Source organism: Triticum aestivum, chromosome 6B, assembly GCF_018294505.1.
Source record: "Triticum aestivum cultivar Chinese Spring chromosome 6B, IWGSC CS RefSeq v2.1, whole genome shotgun sequence".
NCBI lineage: Eukaryota > Viridiplantae > Streptophyta > Magnoliopsida > Poales > Poaceae > Triticum > Triticum aestivum.
The window spans coordinates 18888686-18911510 of record NC_057810.1 but is presented as its reverse complement, the minus strand read 5'-3'; the positions used below and the strand labels follow the sequence as shown (position 1 = coordinate 18911510).

The 22825-nt window shown below is 45.7% G+C and overlaps 1 protein-coding gene across 1 annotated transcript in view; it reads left to right on the top strand.

Moving 5' to 3' along the window:
* LOC123138638 (putative ripening-related protein 5) overlaps positions 1-4689 on the top strand; it is a 5892-nt gene extending 1203 nt beyond the window's left edge. Inside the window, exon 2 of the mRNA XM_044558585.1 lies at positions 4218-4689. Within this exon, the coding sequence (XP_044414520.1) occupies positions 4218-4689 (472 nt within the window). The remainder of the gene's footprint in view (positions 1-4217) is intronic.
* Positions 4690-22825: the final 18136 nt, after the last annotated feature.

Sequence of the window (22825 nt, the reverse complement as noted above, 5' to 3'; positions counted from 1 at the left end):
ATACTTAATATATATCCCGGATGATATACTGATCATATAACTATCTATAGTTATAGCATTTACAACAACTCGAATAAGTATTAAAAGGCCAATTTAAGTTATTTACCCAAATCATGTTTAAAGTATTGGCTTTCACATGAATGCAAATGAAATGCACACATATGCGATATTTTTGAACATTTTGTATACTATTTGCATAACTCTGAATTCATACAATTTCTTATGATTTTTCAAGTTTAAATGCTTTTTTGGAATTTCTAAAAGTATTTCTGAACTCAAAACATTCCAGATTTTTTTTTGGCACACACAAGGACCAAGCGATGATGTATGCCAAGTGGATCCATGTGCCGACGTTTACCCAGTCAACTAAGACTCTATCAAACTAGAAGCGGGGCACACATGGCAGTGTCTTCGCTATATTTTAACTGATGGATTAAATAGGGGTCCCATTTATCATAGGGCAATATGGATAGAGGGTTAACCTTAATAGGGGACTAGTCTAAACTAATGGCGGGGCTGACCCGGTGGTGGCACTGCCTGCGTTTGGACGTCGGTGACCACACTACATAATGGCGACACACCGGGAGGACACGACAATGGCGGAGGGCAGCTATGTGTGCTCTAGCTGGTTTGCAAGAGCGAGGCTGAGGCTAGAGCAGGTGGGGCGTGAATATGGGGTCCCTCCTGGAAAAACAATGTGACCAATTTTGTTTGAAAGGGAGGTTGAAATCGCCAGCCTCTACATCATTGTGAGACATGCAGCCATTTTTAGTAAAGTTAACAAAAGTCATCAACAAGGGGAATACAAAACATAGGCAACGGCGTAAGAACCTTTATAAGAAATGAATGCAGCACCTATGATGACGTCTACTTCTTCCGCAAAATGACCTTCGAGAAGGAATACACGTCCTTGCGCCATTGTAGTCTGTCCGGTCCCAACTTACCAGGGCGTGGATTTCCATCACGCAAGCCAAGACCAACCACTGAAGGCTAGCAAACAACCATCAGAAGACACCTTCAACAAGATAACGATGCAAGTGTGATGGCAATGAGCCCAATATATAAAACATAGAACAAAAATTTTCACCCTGGACATGAAGCCGTGCTTAGTCACAAACTTGATGATGGATCTTCCATAAACCACGTCACGCTAGCCATGCAGAAGTGACCCTAGCAGATGTGTGGGATGTAATCCCATATAAGATCATCACGATAGCCATCCGAGGGGGGAGGGAGCGTCCTTGTCGCGGTACAAATCTAGCCGCTGCCAGTCCACACTGGCATGAACCGGCTAGCATCATTCATCATGTCCCCAGGGTCGATACCACGGTGTCCTCTATGTCAATAGAGGCATAGCCGATGGGAAATCCTTGGCGCACCCCAGTCCCATCAGCAAAGTCCGGTGCCGAGATCCAGATTCCCATCGAAGGTGGACGCACCACCACCGGACGCTAGATATGCCATGCGCTAGGTCGTAGCCTTCGCCGCCACATCATCATTTTCTGCTCGTGGCCATCATGCCCCCCACAGCCGCATGACGTGCCATCCAGCCAGCAGCTTGCAACCGACAGATGTGCCCATGGTGAAGTAGAGAACCTCGGAGGCCGCCGCGACAGCCAACACCATTGCTAGATAGCTTGCGGACTCGTGAAGGACACCCCATAAACTCATACCACCACATCATGCCACCAGGAGCGCCGCGAGCAACCTCTACTATGCCGTTGTGCAGCTGCACCTTCCATAGTTCGCACCCACGGGAGCACTATCCTGAGGACTTGAGACCATCGATCTTCATATTGCTTGTGTTGAGCGCCACTAGCCGCCATCTCCCTGGCGAATAGGACGCCGATGAGGCAGCACCAAGCATGCAACTGTTGCTGCTGCGCCGCCACAATCACGCAGAGCAGGCCCATGCCACTCGTGTCGCTTGCGGCAACAACATCTTAACACACCGACGCGCGCACAATCTTTGCTACTTATCCGCGGCTGGGAAGATGAGGCGAAGAGAGGATCTCGTGAGATGGAGGCCGGCGTTGCTGCCATGGCCAACATACAGAGGAAAGGCTCAAGGTTGCGGCCAGAATCACCGTGCATGTAAATCCGGGTCGGGCGATTTGCCTTGGGCCTCATTCATGAGTAATTAGTGGGCCTGTCATGTCACATGATGGTCACGCTTTACATGTCCGTCAAATTCGACACAAATTCGTGAAGTTGATAAATTTTCAACCTCAACTGGCCCCAAGGGGAAAAAAAGATGTCTCATGCAACTTAATACTCCTGACCTAATAAATATGGAAAAGTATTGAAATCAGCCGGCTAATCTATCATAGACGTAAACCGCGCAGCACATGTCCCTGGCCCATCCACCGCTCCCCCTCCAGCGCCACGACCTTATCTCTTCGCGTCATCTCTCCTCCACGCATTTCCTTTCCCATCTCTGTTTGCCCTCGCTCGAGACAGGAGCACCCATGTCATCGCCGCGCCGCGCCGCTGCTGTGAGAGGCAGCGCGCACCACCAGCTGCATCCTTGCCACAAACGAAGGCGATGAAGCTCCGCACGCACCGCCATGGCACTGCAACCTTGCGCGAGGCGATGCTCTGTTGTGAAGCAACACACAGGCGGGAGGGCGGTCTCTCATTTTTGTGCTGCCGGCGATGCGGTACGGGGCTCGTCGATGACTGTCGGTGCTGCAATGCAGCAACGCGTCCATGACCGCGGGCTGCGACGCAACAACTCATCCACGACCGTCGTGCTGCTTCGGAACCATTGTCGGTGCTGTGATGCAACCTTGGTGTCTACTACTGGCGCTACAATCGCCGCCGACTGTGCTGCAATGGAGCGCCCGCCGGTGCCTCCCTTGTGCTCCGATGCAGCAATCGCGCGATGAGTTTCCCGAGTCACCGGTGCCTCGCTGCAGCATCGCCGTGGCTCAATGCAGCATCTTCGGTGTCTCTCGAGGGGAAGCTTGGTGCTGCAACGGCGTGGTGCTGCACGCCGGAGCGGCGGAGCTATAGTGCAACACTCCGGTGGGCAGGTGGGCGGAGCTCCAGTGCAACGGAGCGTGGTGATGCGCGCAGGGCGGCGGAGCTGCAGTGCAACACTTAGGCGGGGCGGCGGGGCTGTAGTGCAACGGGGCAGGGTGATGCATGCAGGGTGGCGATCCGTCCTGTCAATGGTGATGCGGTTGCACGTTGCAGCGTGATGCGTTGCCCGGATCCAACGGGTGGCGAGCGTTGGACAGGCTAGTATGTTTGGAAGAGGAAGTCCCACGTATCTATAAGGTGAAAATAAAAATGGCAAAAGTATGTGTTGCACTAGCAAGGAACTGCACTTCTCGTGGTAGCATAATCTATGTTCTCCCCAAGTTGTACATTTTATTTCCTTCTCGTGGTACCATTTTGAAGAACGCATGAATAATACATGCACATACATAACTTTTTATAGTATAAGGACAAGGGAAGAAGCCTTGCACAAACACACGATGAGACCTGCACGAACTAGACATCGAGCTGTGCTATACTATTTTGGTGGAATAAAAACACATGATAGTTAACATAATACTTACTCCCTCACTTCCATAATTTAAGAGCGTTTTTGACACCACACTAGTACCAAAAACGCTATTATATTATAGGACGGAGGGAGTATTTATCTAACGAAGTTTTCTATATTTCAGTGACCCTCAGATGGTGTTAATCGCGGTTGAAAGCACCGGTAAGAAGTGCGGTAGAAATAGAATATACAGAATGTTGCTATCAATTCATTCAGTTCTTTGAACCTGTTCTGCAATATTTTTATCATCCGTCTAATCCTGTCTCTGTCTGTCTTTCCCAACGATCGTGCTCAGTGAGACACGATATATATACGTCCGACCTGGTATTATCACAAACCATTTGATACTTTACGGACCAGTGCCATGTCTGAACTCATCAATGATTTGCCGTGGAGAACATGCAACAAGTTGGTGATCATAACTGATCTAGCAGAAGCACTACTATATAAAGTAAGACCCTGCAGCTCTCTAACCGCACAACACAAGCAATAGAGGCAAACAAACCAGTACTGTAGTAGCAACCAAGAAGAGGGCGTTTACAGTTCAAGAGTGTTCAGAAGGTAAGATCGCCACTGCAAGAGCTCTAGCCACCGTGGCAATCTTCCTCCTGGTGGCGCACTCCACCTCCCATATCGCGTCCTCGCTCCGCCCGGGTCTCGGTGTGTGCCGTGCAAGTGGCTACCTTCCAGGAAAGTCAGGAAACTGTGAGAAGAGCAACAACCCGGACTGTTGCGAGGATGGCAAGAGGTACCCGCAGTACCACTGCTCGCCGCCGGTCACAGCGACCACCAAGGCCGTCTTGACGCTCAACAGCTTCGAAAAGGGCAAGGACGGCGGCGGTCCGTCAGAGTGTGACAACGCCTACCATAGCGACAAGGAGATGGTAGTCGCCCTCTCCACCGGCTGGTTCAAGAACATGGCCCGTTGCAGGCACCGCATCAAGATCACCGCCAATGGCAAGTCTGTGTATGCCAAAGTGGTGGACGAGTGCGACTCCGTCTATGGCTGTGACGAGGACCACAACTACGAGCCCCCGTGTGCCAACAACATCGTCGACGCCTCTCCTGCGGTGTGGAATGCCTTGGGGCTCGACCAGAACGTCGGCATGGAGGGCATCACCTGGTCCGATGAGTGAGTTTTCGAAACAAAGGTGAGCGCAGGTTGTTGGTGGTACCTCTGGCGGTCAAGTGTCATGTATATAATTTACGTTGTTAGGGAGAAGTCCACTGTACACATATCATATACATAGCCAGAGGTCGATCAGATTCTGTATGTGATTCCATGAATTTATAAAATGAACAGCGCTACCTATGGTTTAGCACGGATGACAAGTTCGCCTTTGCTCTTAGACCATGCATATACTCCCTCCGTCCCAAAATAAGTATCTTGAAATTAATACAAATTTGTACAAACTTGAAATACTTAATTTTGAGACGGAGGAAGTAATAAATAGTGAGCAGCGTGGTGTGCATAAGGTAGTGATGACTGGTGAGCATGTCCAGAAGTCATGTGGAAAAAAAAACATAGAGACCGATCACACGATGTTGAGTTCTTCATTAATGGCAGAGGCAAAGTAAAACTAAAGAGCATGGGACTAGGTACCTTGGCTGGTTCCTCGAGGCAGCCCCCATCGTCCAAGGGTGCTTTGTACATAGCTCCGCCACTGGAAGGATGGAAGCACCGGAGCTGAATCACATCCGAGCTAGCTCCTTGCCTGCTCATGGGCATATGCATGTAGTATTACTCAACTTCTAGCTCCAAGCGGCAATACAGTGTGAGTTCTTCGAGGAAGCTAGGTCTCTGTTATTGTGAGAGGTTTTTTAGGGGTTGTTATTGTGAGAGGTGGCTCTGCCTTTCCTATGGCGTTGGGTGTGCGCGGCTAGCTTATAGTAAGAGTTCCGAGAAGATTCCTACACAACGGCATGGATTGGTTTTGGAACCTTCACCTGGATTTTTACGTTATTTTCCATTTTCTTTCTTTCTTTATCGGTTTTCTTCTGTCTTTTCTTTTGAAATACATCTCTATTTTTTTAATACAAGTTGTACATTTTTTGTTTACATTTGATACAATTTTTTTCTACATGTTGAACATTTTGAAATACATTACGAATATTTCTTCATTCACATGTTTGGACATTTTTTCCAAATACATGATATATAATTATACATGCATCGAACATTTTTCTAAATACCTCAAACATTTTAATCCAATTAATAACCATTTTAAATAAATAAGACGAACATATTTTTTGAAATACGTGAACATATTTTCATTAATTACACAAACATATTTTACATTGTGTAAATTTTTTTTAAATATCAAGAATATTGTTTGAACACTTTAACATTTTATAAATGTCACATACAATTTAGTTCATGATGCTAACATTTTCTAAAAGTAACATGAACATTATTTCACTGCATGGACTTTTTTTAATATGCGATGATCGATCTTAAAATTTCAAATTAATTAATTTTACAGATTATATGTACTGATAATATTTGAAATAATAAAAAACCAAATGGAAATAAAAAACAAAAGAATAAAATGTACAAAGTAACAGATCTTGACTAGGCCGGCCCACTATTACGCTGTTGATGTGACATTGGCCGGTGTCGTTACGAGCAATATGAAGTTCCACCTTTCTAAAATATAAAATAAAATAAAAAACGAAATTGAAATAACAAACAAAAAACAAAAGAATAAAACAAACAAAGTAACAGATCTTGACTAGGCCGGCCCACTATTACGCTGTTGACGTGACATCGGCCGGTCTCGTTACGAGCAAGATGAAGTTGCACCTTTCTAAAATATAAAATAAAATAAAAAACGAAATGGAAATAACAAACAAAAAACAAAAGAATAAAACGAACAAAGTAACAGATCTTGACTAGGCGGGCCCACTATTGCGCTGTGAGCAAGATGAAGTCACGTCTTTCTTTTTTTTCTCCACTCGGTAATTTCCAACATTCTCGCACCTATAATTTCATAGCGCACCTTCAGCACCATGTTTCGTAAATTGGCCACCCATGAAGCTTACACCCGTTCCTGGCTTTGGGAAGCCTTCGACCTGCATTTTTCATGTGTTTTTTGCTAATTTTCTTTGTTTTCTATTTTCCATTTTTCTTTATGTTTTTCTGTTAGATTATTTCCGTTTGCTTTTAAATATTTGAAATTTCATGACAATTTTCAAATTGGTAGACCTTTTTTAAACTGGCATATTTAAAATTCATGATTTTGTTTCAATTTTTTGTTAATATTTGTCAAAATATTCAGCATTTTTTAAGTATGGAATATTTTTTAATCCATGGACATTTTTTTAGTTCACGGATATTTTTAAGAATTCTGTGACACTTGTAGACACACATCAAAATTTATTCTCAAACACTAAAATTCGTGAATATTAAAAAAAAGAATATTTTCTAATATTCATGAAATTATTTTAAAATTCATGGATACTTTTTAAATTGAAATTGAGAGGCTTTTTTCAAACATTTCAGTAACCTACAACCACTTTTCTTTCAAATCTATTATTTCTGGATTTATTTCAGAATTTATTGCAATGCACGATCAGTAGGAGGAAACGTTCCCGTCGACTACGATATGCCTATGGTGACTTCATTAATCTCAAGATGATGTGTTGGATAAGTCTCTCAAAGGTGCTCACAGGGTTAGGATATGTGTGTGTTCATATAGATGAGTGTATACGCATATACACTAGCGGAGCTATTCACGGGCAAAACCGTGCCGTGGCCCACCCAGCAAAGTCATCAAACCGTGTATACTGTAGTTAATTACTGTACACATGTGCTACAGTACACACGGGTGGCCCGCCCAGTTTTTTTGTGCTAGCTCCGCTAGTGCGCACATATATAAGCGAATGCGTCTGTAGTGTCTTCTAAAAAAAGTTATAATCCGTAAGTTTTTATTTTAACCACGACGTTGATGGTTTTCTGTACCAATTATTTCCTCACTAGCAAACATGCCCATGCGTTGCAACGAGAGGAAAAAAATCACGTTCATACGTACAGTCGACGACATCAACAAAACCATTGGAATTTTTCACAATGCCACACAATAAAAAACATGATAAGTGGCAATGAGTAGAAAATAAAGGTGGGATGATTTTTGGTTGTACTAAAGGTGTTTACAAACATATTTATGGGCTCAATTTTAGACAATATGGAAATCAATGTTAAGCCACTTGTTTACACAAATGGGGTTGTTAACATATATAATAGGCATTTCCAAAATACCCCATATATATAAAGAAGGTATTAATTAAGGTTGCACCCTAAATGTAATTTAGAAATGATCAACATGCAAGATCATAGCATATTTGGAATCTACATATTTTTCTAAGTGTTTTCTATATATAACATTTTAAATTTGGAGTTAGGGTTTAAAAGATACTAATAAGTTTGCATCGTGCAATGCACGTCTGCACTAACATACATTAAACTATCAAACATTTGTAGTTCTAAAATAATGCAATATGTGCTATTCATACATATAAATAAACTGTACTCCCTCCGTTTCTAAATATAAGTCTTTTTTAGAGGTTCCAATATGGACTACATACAAAGCAAAATGGGTGAATATACGCTCTGAAATACGTTTATATACATCCATATGTAGTCCATATTGAAATCTCTAAAAAGACTTATATTAAGGAACAGAGGGAGTAGCTAATAGTGCAAGCGAAAAGAAATCAGAATCACCATTAAAAAAGGGTACCGATAATTGGCACTGGAACATTCCTCGGGCACAATCTAAAGAAGCACCACTATACAAATTTCTAATAGCAAGCAATATTTTCATTCTTCATCAATTAATCACATATGGATGTCATGGAACCAATTGAACAGTGTAAATAGAGTTTAGCTAAAGCATCCTTTTTATTTGCCAGCACCAATGCTTCCTCTCAAACCGCCCGTTGACTGGTATCCCTCAAATATCAAATGATTGGTTTCCTGCCTGTTGGAGCAGCAATTTCGGCAAAATCGATAGCACCAGATGCAAACACTCCATTAGCCTTTCAATCCAAATAAAAAATGAATTAGTGAATCAAAAGTGGGGTAAAGGGAGAAGAATCCAAATAGTCTTTGTACTTATTTTTTTCAAAATCAATTCGTTATAGTGTTTTACACAACACCTGCACTATCTGTTTTTTTTTCTTCGGTAGCCAAGTTACGTGAGTTTCGCCAAGAGGGAGAGCTGTTCCGAAAAGTTTAAACAGGGTGTTGCTGGTCCAAAATTGCAATATTTATGCATCTCATTCGTTAAGAATTCAAAAAGAAAATGGAGGAAAAAAAGATAAAACCAAGGATCGACCCTCGTCTCCTGTTTAGTTACTTATGGCTATCCCACTACAATGACTACGTGCTTCTGATTTATTGGGGGATCTCAGCATATATGAACAAGACACGACCACTGCGCTGCACCCACCCTTTTTCACTTAGCAGTGGCTTTGCATTGTAATTCCAGGAAACTTTAGGGGCGATTCTATGAAGTACCACCAGAAGCACTCCTCTATTATTAGGTCGAGATAGTAGCAAAAGGCAGGAAGAATAAATGGAGAGAAGGGTCTGAACCAACACGCGAGGGAAGCTCACCCAGCGTTTGTGGGCCGGCCCATACCACGCGAGGTAGGAGGTTCCCAACAATCACTCCTCCGAGAGCTCCTCCTCAGTGCTTCAGACGCAGGAGAGCCAACTGGCATCAACACACCCCGCCGTCATCGTCCGGCCCATCGACACGGTGACATGGTCGCTCGCCAAGGTGCCACGCCCTGCTTGGTTCGCTCAGTCAACGGTTGATCGGTCGATGATTGACCAGCTAACCGCTCAACCATTGACTTTTCGAGAAAATGCAGGGAAAGATAAAAATAATCACAAATTTAACAAAAACCGAGTTAAAAATCATTTGAAAATAGTTTCAAAATTCAAAAATTGCAGTTTTGTAAAGTCCATCAATTTTGAAAAAAAACATGACTTTGAAAATTTCGCAGATTTTGAAAAAATGTTCGCGGATATGGAAAAAGTTCATCAATTTTCATAAAAGTTTGACGGTTTTGAAAAAATACTTAAATTTTAAAAAAAGCCAATTTTAGAAATGTTCCCAAATTTTAAAAATGTTCCTGAATTTTAAAAATTAAGTTTGCGGATTTGAAAAAAATTACGGCTTTCAAAAAAAAATCAAGGATTTGAAGAAAGATTTTGTAGTTGAAAAAGGCTTGCATTTTATAGAGAAAAAGGAAAATGGGAAAAAAGAAAAGGAAGCGAAAAGGAGGAAAACAAATAAAGAAAATAAAAAGAATAAAAAACATGCTGAAAACCAAAAAAAGTATATGAACCCGTTGGAAGTTTCTAGAAGCTTCACGAAACTGCTTCCCAAAACGGTTGGTGTAAAAATCCATTCGTAAATAAAAAACGACATTGTTATATGGTCCGGCCCATTCCTAAATTGTGCCTGGGAGGGGTGTGTTCCAATTGCAAATAATGGTAGAAGTGGCGCAATAGGGGCCGAATAGGGTCTGGGAACTCCTCCCAAGTGCAAGGGTTTCTCGTGCCTCCCGTCGGCGCCGCCGCCGGTCTATCTCTTCTTCTATGGTCTTAGGACCATGGAAGCGTTGGAGGTCGATAAAAAAACAAGGCATATATGGCTTTTTGGTGGTAATTCGTAGATCCTAACTCAGATGCTCTCTGAAAAAAGGTTAGCGTCAGAGATGTTCGAATGTTCTAGGTGTGTGCAAAATTTCGCCAAAAAATGATACTCAATGAAAATGTGCATTGTTAGTTGCTCTCTCACGGTTTGTTTGTAGCTAATTGGGGGACAAACATGGGCAATGAGCAGCTTATTTTGATGACAGTGGAAACCAGGACTCACATGTTCACTGATGAATCTACCTCTATTTGGTACTGTATATATATATACTTGAAAATAGTAGCATCGTCTTTGCATGGTTATTTTCCGAATCAGCAACACTGTATATATTAGGGTCTTATCTGCAATGTACATAGTGATGCTTAACTACTGGTTTGAATTATATGGTTGCATTAGTTGTCAGGCGTGTAGGTGCAGAGAGTTGAGGCTTTCAAATTAGATAATAGGGTTAATTAGATAAATGCCACTCCAATTATGGCGATTCACAAATTAAATGCCACTGCAATTTCCAAACTTTAGAAAATTGCACTGCAATTTCTGCAAACTTTGAAAAACGCCTTCAGACTTCGAAAAATGCCATTGGAAATGGCATGAAATAGCATTTTTCAAAGATTGGAAATTGCAGTGGCAATATATCTAATGAATATGCATGTTTATTCATGGAATTGTGCTCCATCTGTTTGATCAATTTGTTTGATGCATATGCTCATTCATGTGTTGTCACAGTGACTTGCCTGCGTTCATTGTTGACCGCAAAGAAGTGAGTTGGTTCAAAAATTGCATCTGAGATAGGAGCTCAGCATGATGGCTAGACACACCCAGCTTGGTATTAGTCTTCTCTGAAATTTTACATAGAAGTTTTTTCCTAGATCCAAGTACGTTGTATCATTATTTTGCAGGTGTGATCCACAGAAGAGATCACATTTCCAGTCCAGTTTTAACGATTATAATTTATTTACTCATGTCCATACTAAATTTTAAAAGGGTCAATCCACAAGCTTATCTGATCCTTGGTTTGTTTTTGAACTATGTCCACGTGTTCTATCAAGGATCATTTTGTTGAATATGGAAATGACAAGCAAATTTCTTACCAGAATTATCATATTTGTAAGGTCGATCACCCACGGGTTCTGCACTTCGCTATAAATAATTTGTACCTTTGACCTGATAAGTTATTGTTATTGTATTATGAATTATCCATAGTGTGAGACCAGTTTTGTTGTTTTAGTTTGATACAATATTTTGTTCTTTGATAAATGGAGATTGTCATTGTCTTCTGTTTGCATGCGTGGGTAATTTGGCTGGTTCATTGTAACAATTTTTTGGCTTGATATTTATCTACTTAGATGCATGGGTTCAAGGATATGCTTTCTCCCGTTGCAATGCCTCCCTGACACTGGGTGGTACCGTTCCGGTGCTGCTATGTTGTGCAGTTGGGTGTTTTGGGTTCGGTGTTTTGGTGGACAGGACAACTAGCATTTTCTTCGTAGCGAAACATGGGGGTTGCACATACAATTTTCAAAACAATTGAGTGCATGCTAATTTCTTTCTCTCCCGTTGCAACACACGGTCATATGTGCTAGTATTTTTGTCTCCTTGTAGTGATCAATTATAAAATAAATAAATAATAGAGATGCACCATGTGTTTTTTTACTGATTCACGGGTGAACTCGCCTTTTTTCTCGAACATCCAGTGTTACGCAAGACGATATATGAAACCACATCTGGGAATCGTCAAAGGTCACTCTGACATCCCCGCAAAAAAAAGAGTCACTTTGACATAGGAACATGTACTACTACTTTACCAAGCAATGCCATCAAATCGATGCAAAAAACATTACAGACTCACCAACCAACCTGACATCGAATGGGTGGGCATATGCATATATACCACACCGCATCGACAAATGAGGTAGTAGCCTAGAGAGATGTGACAAGGAATAGCAGAAGCATGTGGAGCTAAACGCATTAGGGAATAGGAGACGCTGGGAAAGAGGGCACCTGTGCTCGATGTGAAACACGATGATCCAGCAGGATTGCAAGTAGAATGCCAAAGAGAAAATGCACCCACGCTTGTAGAACACGTTGATACGGTACAACTGTGAGTAGCACGAGAGCAAACATCACATAGTAGCATGGCACGCTGCAGATGTGGGAGGCGACTCAGGAGGCGACTCGAGACCCGCCCGCGGCGGCCGGACCCTGCGGCTCTGCCTGCGAGCCGTGTTGGAGGGCGGTTTTGGGTGCTTGCAGACTCGGATGACGAGGACAACGACGACGAGGAGCCGGCGGGTGGATCGACAACGGACTACTCGCCAACGCCATCTGATGTGATCTGCGAAGCCTATACACCTGGATACTCAGAGGAAGAAGTTGCTGCGTTGGTCGACGAATTTGTGCCAGGAGATGATCCGGCGCGGATCGGGCTGCAGGCTGAGGATCGGGTCGAGGTGGTTCGCCGGATAATCCACCGGAGGACGGCGGCGTCGGCGATCCGGCCTTGGAAGGGGCCTCTACCTAAGGTATGTATCCAACCGATTACGCTGTCAGATTTCTTCCCACAAGATGATTGGAGTCTAGTGCGTAAGAAGAAGAAGAAGAGAGGGAGGCCGGAGCCAGCGCCGCCGGCGCCGAAGATCCGGGCGGCGGCCGAGATCCGGGCGGCCAGGGAGGCTCGTTTGAATTTCCTTCTGGGCCGAGAAGGTGTCGTGGAGAAGTGGGCCAATGGTAAGACCCTGCATGGGTATGAGGCCCATCATGGGGGTGTTCACGAAGGCCGGGTTGGGCAGGCTGCGACTGGGTATGTGGCCCAGGAGCGCCGCGTTACGCTCGCTGATCCCGACGTGCCTGGTACGGCCGAGGCATCTTCTCGACCCGGTAACACCGCATGCACGTACGAGGGAGATCGTATCCTTCTGGTTCGTGTGCCGCCGTGTCCTAGGGTTCGCAAGGCTGGAACGAGGGGTTTCCCTTCCTTTGGATCACGCCGGGCGCGGAGAGTAAGGCCGCTGCCGGGCATGGCTGGCCGTGGGGATGTGCCGCCGCCAGCCAAGAGGCCCTCCTCGGGCGCAGCGGGGCGGGGTGGTGCGGCTCCTCCACCCGCGGCGGCTGCCGGACGCGGAGCCCAGGTGCAGCACGGCCAAATGACGCCAGCGGTGGGGGCTGTCGCGACTGCTGCTTCTGGCAGAGGCGCTCCAGCATCGGGTGCGCGGCCTTCGGGGCAGGCTTCTTTGCACCAGGCTGCCGGGAGAGGTGGCCCAAGGCCGCCGGCGCCAGGCGCGGTGCCCTTAGCCCATGCAGCCGGACGGGGTGGTTTGAGACCACCGGCGCCAGCTGCTGCGTCACATGTTCCCCAGGCTATGGGACGTGGAGGCCCTCGGCCTCCCGCGCCGGGCGCAAATGCTGAGAACTCGGCTGGCCACGGCGGAGGACCTAGGCCTGTTGGAGGCGCGCCGGTGACCACAGGCAAACCACCGCCCCACTACGTTGCAAGGCCGGCGCAAAACCGGTCCGGTCAGAATCAGACGAACAACAATGAGCCCAATGATCTGCCCCGACGACAGTGGGGGGATGATGGGTATGATGCGTATGGTGAAGGACAACACCGAGGCTCCTCTTCTACGGGAGGAGGGCGTGGTTACGCTTGGCAGAGCGACGGGTCGGCTGAAAGACCATTTCTTGGCCTGGCAGGCGGTTTTGTTGAGGGGGCCTCCGGCACGGAGCACCGTCAGAGAGGAGGCTTTCGTGGCCATCGTGGTGGTCGGGGTGGCGGCCGTGGGAGATTTCGCCGCCCGCCCCCGCCTAGGGTTGCTGTTCCTACAGATGCTACAGAGGAGGCTCAGCATACGTCCTCAGAGCTTCCTTCACAAGCGATGGAGGTGGTGAATGCTTTGGCAAGTGTTGAGGTTCCTGGGGCTGGGACGGTGGATGAGGCTACCGACAGGTCTGATGCCGAGAGGGCGTCCAAATATGCTCGTAAGAAGGAGAGGATGATTTTCTATCGTTGTGGTGAGAAGGGCCACTTCATTGCTGAGTGTGTGGCCCAGCTATGCGAGTCATGTGGCAAGCTTGCACATGACTCGGGGGAGTGCCCGTTATTGCGTGACCTACCTCCGACTCTGAATATCTATGGAGTCTACTATGCTGAGCTTATGTTTTTTGAGTCCCCGGAGGCGAGAGAGGTCCCGGAGGATAACCCGAGTTTGACTACTGGGATTGTGAGAGCGACCCAGGGCGAGGTGACTGAGGCACAGATTATGAGGAGGCTTCAGGAGCTAGCTCCCGGTGATTTTGTATGGGATTTGGTGCTCATCGAGGACAGGGTTTTTAAGGTTGATTTCCCGTCTGTGGATGACTTACAGAGATTGTTGAGTTTTGGCTTGTGTAAAGTTCCCGATACTAAGTGTATCCTGGAGTTTAACGAGTGGAAACAGGTTGAGCCTAAGGGAAAGCCGCTTACACAGGTTTGGTTGTGGTTTTTAGGGGCTCCTTCTAAGCCTCTGCAAGATGCTCGCGTGGTGGCCAGTTTGGGCATTATGGTTGGAAAGACAGAAAAAGTGGATATGGCTTTCACACGTGCCAATGGGGTAGCCCGGCTTTTAGTAAGCGTTCTGGATATTGAGTTTGTGCCTGATAAGGTCAACTGGACCTATAAGGGAGAGGTGTTCCCGTTAGATATTGAGTTTGAGGACACCGATTTATTCGATGATGCAGTTAATGGTAAAGATGTTGACATGCATGACAGGGATGGTAATGCGGGGGCTAAGGGGGCACCGTTAGATGAGCCCATGCGAGAGGGACCTAACGGTTCTCACACAGCCTCTCAGTCGCCTGGGAATGGATCCGGGGCTGAGCCCATAGTTTCACCGGCGGTACCCATGACTACTCTGCGTTTTGGGTCTTTTGAGCCAGCCTCGGCACCTCCCAGTCTATGGAGTGACCGGGTGGAGTCTGGTGATTATCTTGAGCACACGCTCCCTCCATTGGAGTTCGAGGGGGAAACTGGTTTGTCTGCTGATCGTCAGGCGAGTTCTTTGGGCGGCGCTACGGAGAGGAGGCCGGTGGATGGTTCTCTTGGTCTGCCGCCTCCCGCGGACGTGACTTTGGTGTCGGTGATTGCGGGCACGATGGGGTGTGGAGGAGGGGGTTCGGGACAGGGAGTCCTGTCTTCCCCCATCCCCATACCGATGCCGGTGTCACCGGTGGCGACGGCCCAGAGGGGGTTGACTACTGCTGGGAGAGGGAGCTCGAGGCAGGCGGCCTCGACTCCTACTCCATTGGTGGTCACAACCACTGTAGCAGCTGCTGCGTTTGGGGGGACGCCGGGGCAGGAGGCCCTGTCTCCTCCCTCTACGCCGATGGTCAGGAGGACCACCTCGCCGATGGCTACGCCGTCTGAGCTGGCGGCTGTGGCGGGAGGAGGGCGCGGGCAGGAGGCCCCTGTCATCCACTCTTCCCCACTACCTGGTGTGGGGCACCCGTCTAAGGAGATCGGGAGCCCGCAGACGCCTTCTCTGGTAACTTCGGCACCACCTTTCAGGGTTTTGGTGCCAGGTTATACTAGGGAGGAGGTGATCGCGTTTGGTGGGATCCCGGACCCTATCTCCGAGGGGAGACGGATGAGTGCTCGCATCCTCGACATCCCTGAGGTGGACGATATGCAGCAGCGGTGCGCTATGAGGGCGGCCAAGCTTCAGGAGGCTGCTTTATCTTCTGGTATGTCCATCAACTTGTCTAATTCCCTATTGCATTTCTCTAATGAGGACATTATAAATAATGCAAACCAATTAGGAGTTTCACTAGGTGCTACGGATAGTGAGATTACCAATTCGATGAATGATATTTTAGATTTGGAGGCGAACCGTGCTTTAGAGACTATTCGCAATCTTGCAGCAGTTAAACCAATGAATGATGATGAGATCGATGCGTTAGGGGTTAGAGTGCTTGATAGTCTGTGTGCGGATCTAGCACCCCCCAATCATGACGCTGAGGAAGATGATGTACCCCTAGAGAATGATGCTAGTAATATTTGTGAACCCGGTCATGAGGACCGGGTGACTGAGCTTAGTAAACCTAAGCGTAAGTGGAAACGGAAGATCTATCCCGATTCCGCAGTTCGTAGGAGTGCTAGGATTCGAACCACCAAAAAATTCCATGATGAACTATGAGAGGAATTTTTTGGAATAGCAGAGGTCTGAAGGACTTGGCTAAAAGAAGATTCCTGGCTGAGACAGCTTTAGAGCAGAAGCTAGATTTTGTTGCTCTATCAGAGATGGGTAGAGATAACTTTGCACCGCAGTTTCTCTCCTCTCTGGTCGGTGGTATTGATTTCGATTGGCATTGCCTCCCTCCGCGAGGAAGATCGGGTGGTATCTTACTAGGTGTGAGATGCGATTCGCTTCAAGTCCGTAGTGTAGTGATGGGCGACTTCGCGGTAAAGTTTCGAGTTAGGTCTAGGATTGATGGCTTTAATTGGGCTTTGGTGGCGGTATATGGTGCCGCACAGCCAGAGTTTAAAGTGGAGTTTCTCGCGGACCTTGTTCGATCTGTGGGTCAGAGCAGCTGCCAATCTTAGTTGGAGGTGATTTCAATATCATTAGGAGGAGAGAGGAGAAGAACAATGATAACTTTGATGGCAGATGGTCCTTCATGTTCAACACCATTATTGAAAGCTTGGATCTGAGAGAGATAGAGCTCTCTGATCGAAAGTATACATTGGCTAACGCTCTGCCAAACCCAACCTACGAAAAACTTGATCGAGTTCTTGCGAGCGTGGAGTGGGAACAAAAATTCCCGCTGGTTACGGTGCAAGCTCTTTCGAGGGGAATATCTGATCATACCCCATTGTTCGTGGACTCAGGGGAGCCGAACCACGTGGGTAACAAGAACACCTTCTCCTTCGAGACGTCATGGTTTGAACGTGAGGGGTTCTTAGATTTGATTGCCAGGGAATGGGTTAAAGATGTACGAGGCAAAACTGCTATTGAGCGATGGCAGAATAAGATTAGGAACTTGAGAAGCTTCTTATGGGGTTGGGCTAAGCACCTTAGCGGTGTGTATAAGATTGAAAAGTATAGACTCCTGACTCTTATACAGGACCTGGACATTCAGGCCGAATCCAATATTTTGTCACCAGCAGAGCTTCAGGTTAAAAATGAGGCGGAGGAGAGGTTAAAAGAACTACTCCGCGAAGAAGAACTGAAGTGGGCTTTGCATGCTAAAGTATGCAAAGTGGTCCAGGGGGACGCGAATACGCAGTTCTTCCATTTGATAGCTAATGGCAAACACAGAAAGAAGCGAATCTTTCATCTTGAGCAGGACGAGGGTACTATTTTAGGTCAGGATAACCTAAAAACATACATTACCGACTATTATAAGCAGTTATTTGGACCTCCGGAGGATAATACTGTGTCCCTTGATGAGTCCAGAACTGAGGATGTACCTCAGCTATCGGCTGCTGATAATGAGATTCTGGTTGCCCCGTTCTCGGAGAAGGAGGTTTTTGATGCTATTGCACAGATGAAGAATAATAAGGCTCCCGAACCGGATGGTTTCCCGGCTGAGTTCTATAAGAAGTGCTGGCACATTATTAAGGGGGATTTACTACCTATGTTCCATGATCTGTTCTCTGGACAGCTTCAATTATTCCACTTGAATTTTGGGACTATCACACTACTTCCTAAGAAGACGGATGCGGTGAGAATTGAGCAATTCAGGCCGATCTGTCTCCTTAATGTTAGTTTCAAAATTTTCACCAAGGTCGGGACTAACAGACTCACACAGATTGCATATTCTGTAGTGCAACAGTCCCAAACCGCTTTCATGCCGGACAGAAATATCCTTGAAGGGGTGGTAGTCCTGCATGAATCGCTCCATGAAATCCAGTCTAAAAATTAGATGGAGTGATTTTTAAGGTGGATTTCGAGAAAGCGAATGATAAGGTCAAATGGCCATTTCTCCAACAGTCTTTGCGTATGAAAGGTTTTGATGAAACCTGGCGCCGACAGGTTGAATCATTTACGCAAAAAGGTAGTGTGGGAATTAGAGTTAATGATGACATAGGCCACTACTTCCAGACACATAAAGGCCTAAGACAAGGAGACCCGATGTCCCCTATCTTGTTTAACATTGTGGTGGATATGTTGGTAGTTTTGATAGGAAGGGCTAAGGAAAATGGTCAAGTAGGTGGATTGGTGCCTCATCTTATTGATGGAGGTGTCTCTATCCTACAGTACGCTGATGATACAATCATCTTTATGGAGCATGATTTGGCTAAGGCGAGAAATATGAAGCTGGTGTTATGCCTATTCGAACAATTGACCGGGCTAAAGATCAACTTTCATAAGAGCGAGCTGTTCTGTTTTGGTAGGGCCAAAGATGAACAGGATGCTTATAGGCAATTGTTTGGATGTGAGTTGGGAGAGCTACCATTCTCATACTTGGGGATTCCTATCCACCATCGGCTGACAAACAGAGAATGGAAGTGCATCGAGGACCGATTTGAGAAGAAAATGAGCTGCTGGAAGGGCAAGCTCATGTCATATGGAGGCCGATTAATCCTAATTAATTCGGTGCTCACGAGTATGCCGATGTTTCTTCTATCATTCTTTGAGGTACCAGTTGGTGTTAGGAAGAGACTGGACTTCTATAGATCGCGGTTCTTTTGGCAGGGTGATGAGCTTAAAAGAAAATATCGGCTTGCTAAGTGGGATATCATCTGTAGACCGAAAGACCAAGGGGGTCTAGGTATTGAGAATCTCGAAATTAAGAATAAATGCCTTCTTAGCAAGTGGCTGTGGAAGCTCTCTTCGGAGAATGATGCTATGTGGGCTCAAATCCTTCGTGGCAAGTACCTTCAGTCAAAAACTTTGTCACAGGTCACAGTACGGCCGACCGACTCGCCCTTCTGGAAGGGTCTCATGAAGGTCAAGCAGGCATTGTTTAATAGGACAAAGTTTGTTATTGGAAACGGCACGAGTACACGTTTCTGGGAGGATACTTGGCTCGGTGACACACCCTTAGCCATCCAATACCCTTCTTTGTACCGCATTGTTCAACGCCGTGAGGTGGTCGTTGCATCGGTCTTTCAATCTACCCCCCTTAATATCCAGTTCAGACGAGTGCTAGCGAGCAATCGTTGGGAAGAATGGCTCCCTCTAGTTAGGAGACTGATGGAAGTCCAGCTTTCTCAACAACCCGATGAATTACGCTGGAATTTGACTAAGTCTGGAGCATTCACGGTTAATCAATGTATATTGATGTTATTAATTCGAACTCCATTCCTACGTCCAAACATGTTTGGGATGTCAAAGTTCCTTTGAAAATAAAAGTGTTTATGTGGTTCGTCCATAAACAAGTAATTTTAACTAAGGATAACTTGATAAAGTGTAATTGGACAGGACCTACTAGGTGTAGTTTTTGCAATCGGGATGAGACTATTAAACACCTCTTTTTTGATTGCCCGCTGGCCAAGGTACTTTGGCAGACGGTCCATATTGCTTTTAATATCAAACCACCGAATTCTGTTAATGCGTTATTTGGGACATGGCTTAATGGGATTGAGCCTAACTTAGCGAGACATATTCGGGTTGGAGTTTGTGCTTTGCTGTGGACTATCTGGAATTGCAGAAACGATTTGGTCTTTAACAGAATATCATGTATACATTTTTTGCAGGTCTTATTCCGGACTACGGCACTGATCCGTTCGTGGTCGCTACTCACCCAGACGGAGGCCAGGGGGCATTTGGTTACTGGGTCTTTCCGCTGGGAGATGGTAGCTCGGGATATCTTCAACCGGTTTGGATGGCGGTCATGTAATAGGATAGGCATTTAGTATCCCTATCTAGTTCAGCCAGCAGGTTGTGGCATCTTGATTTGGCTAGTTGATGTTTCTAGCCTTTTTTGACACTGTGTGAGCTTTTTGTGCTTTTCTATGACTTGTGGAGACCTTTGAAACCATGTTGGCACTTCTTTATTTGATAATAAGATGGCCGTATGCATCGTTCTGATGCAGAGGCCGGGGAATCCCCCTTTTCGAAAAAAAGTAGCATGGCAACAGAATGAGTCAATGCATACACACATCGGAGCCACCCATTTGTCAGTCGACGTTGTCCTTGCCAAGGGCATCGCTCCATTCTTGTTCAATCGGCCTAGCGCCGCTTCACGGGGCCTCGAGGGATTGGTCTAGCTCACCGCCGTAGTTGACTTCTTGGCCTCCCCTGACACTCGGCACGCCCTGGGGCTGCTGATCGAGTGCGGATGTCAGAGGTGGAACTCCATGACTAAGGTCTGTTGTGTTCTGGAGCTTGACCGGGAGTGCTGGCTACTGATGAACGAACTCCAGTTTTAACAGAGGGATCGCTACGCTGGTAGTTCAACTTGCCGGATTCTTGCCTGAACGATGTGAAGCCAGCGTGCTGAATGCAGCTGTTCTAACATAGCGGTAGTGAGCTCGAAGCCTGCCTAGCTTGCCATGAAAAAAACTACTGATACAGCGATGAACTTTGATTGTACTCCTGCCAATATTTAATAAACTTTATTTCTCCGGAAAGAAAATTCAATTATATGGTATCACAAACTTCTGCAATCGATTGTAAAAAAATGCACCATGTGTCTTTTACTGATTCATGGATGAATTTGCATGTTTTTCAAACAACCTGTGTTATCCCTGGAATCGCCAAAGGCCACTTTGACATAGGAACATGTACTACTTTACCAAGTAAATGGCATCAAATCACAAAAAATAGTACAGACTCACCAACCAACCTGGCATCTCGTGGATGGGCATATCAGTGAGGTAGTAGCCTAGAGAAATGAAACGGGGAAGAGGTGAACGATGTGAAGCTAAAAGTATTAGGGAATAGGAGACGTTGGGAAAGAGTGTAGATGCGCTTGAGAGAGAACTAGATGATGTTGCAGGACAAGAAGTACTTCGCTCAAACTTGGAACAACTCAGTGCTTGTATTATAGACTGATGATATGGATTAATTGCAAGCTGCAGGAAAGCAAACAACACATAGTTGCATGTGAACACAAGGATTCCATACATACACATCTGAGTAATCCACTTAGGGGCCACAGTTGTCCTTGCCAAAGGCATCACTCCATTCTTGCACAATCGGTCTAGCGCCGTTTCACGAGACCATGATGCGCTGGCTAAGCTCACTATCCTAGTTGAGCTTTCATCCTCCCTCGACACCCACCCTTGGGTTGCTCTAGCGCGTCCATTAGAGATTGGAGCATCATGATTGAGACTGGCCACTTCATCAGGCTACACTATGAGCTAGCAACCAGGAGCTCCCTTCCCGTGTTGTGCTCCTCTCGGCCATACCTTATAACTAACAGTGCACTATCTTGTGTTTCTCCTATCTAATTCATTCAGTTGAATCCCTGTTGCACCAGATTTGTCCTGTTTTATCGAGTGTCATTTGCTTTCATGCAACTTACTTAGAACTCAAAAATATTTAGATGAATTTCTTCTTTGGAATATTACATGGGAGTTGTATGCATCGATTGATGCAGAGGCTGGAGATTTTAACCTCCTTTTCCAAAAAAAACATGGGTTCACACTGGATTGTTACTATGTTGTCATTACTACATATGATTTAGGCTTTTGGGGGTTGTAAATTTTGGACTCATGTACTAATTTGGTGTATGTGGTTTTTCCCCATGGCCATCGCGTATATGGAATTTGGTACTACCTCACTCATAAGAGCCCTAAAATCTCGATTACATATTAATAGCATTGCTTCGTTGTGGAAACAAAACATTGCTACATCGATCATATGGAATTTGGTATGTTTCTCAAATGTTGGCAATCTAGAGAGTTACAGTTAAGTTTTTTGTGTGCAATTTTGAGGTAGTATCACTTGAATAGTAGTATCAATAGATTTGCATGTATGGGGGGGATGGTGCTTTTTCCTTCTTCTTCTTCTTATGATCATCAACAGTGTTATGTTGGTTGTTAAAGTTTTGCACTTTTTGTTGAATTGCCTAGCCATTCAAAAGTTTCAAATGTACCAGAGTCACTTAATTGGGTAGGCCGGTACAACTGTGTATCACTAAACTCACATAGGGTACATACACACATCAAAGCCACCCATTTCTCAATCGATGTTGTCCTTGCCAAGGGCATCACCCCATTCTTGTTCAATTGGCCTAGGGCCACTTCACGGTGACTCGAGGAATTGGCCTAGCTCACCACCGTGGTTGACCTCTCGACCTCCCCTGACACTCCGTACACTCTTGGGCTGCTCAAGTGCGTATGTCGGAGGTGGGACTCCATGACTAAGGTCCATTGTGTTCTACAGCTTGGCCGGGAGTGTTGCCGATGAGGTTGGCATGGACGTGGCTACTACGGAACGAGCTCTAGTTTTAACAATGTGTGCAAGTACTACATAGGGATGGGCGGATGGCTATGCTGGTAGTTTGACTTGCCAGATTCTTGCCTGAACAATGTGAGGCCAGCGTGGTGAATGTAGCTGCTATAACATAGTGGTAGTGAGCTCGAAGCCTGCCTAGCTTTCCATGGTAAAAAAAACTATCGGTACATCAATGAACTTTATTGTATTCCTACCCATATTTAATAAATTCTATTTTCGTTGAA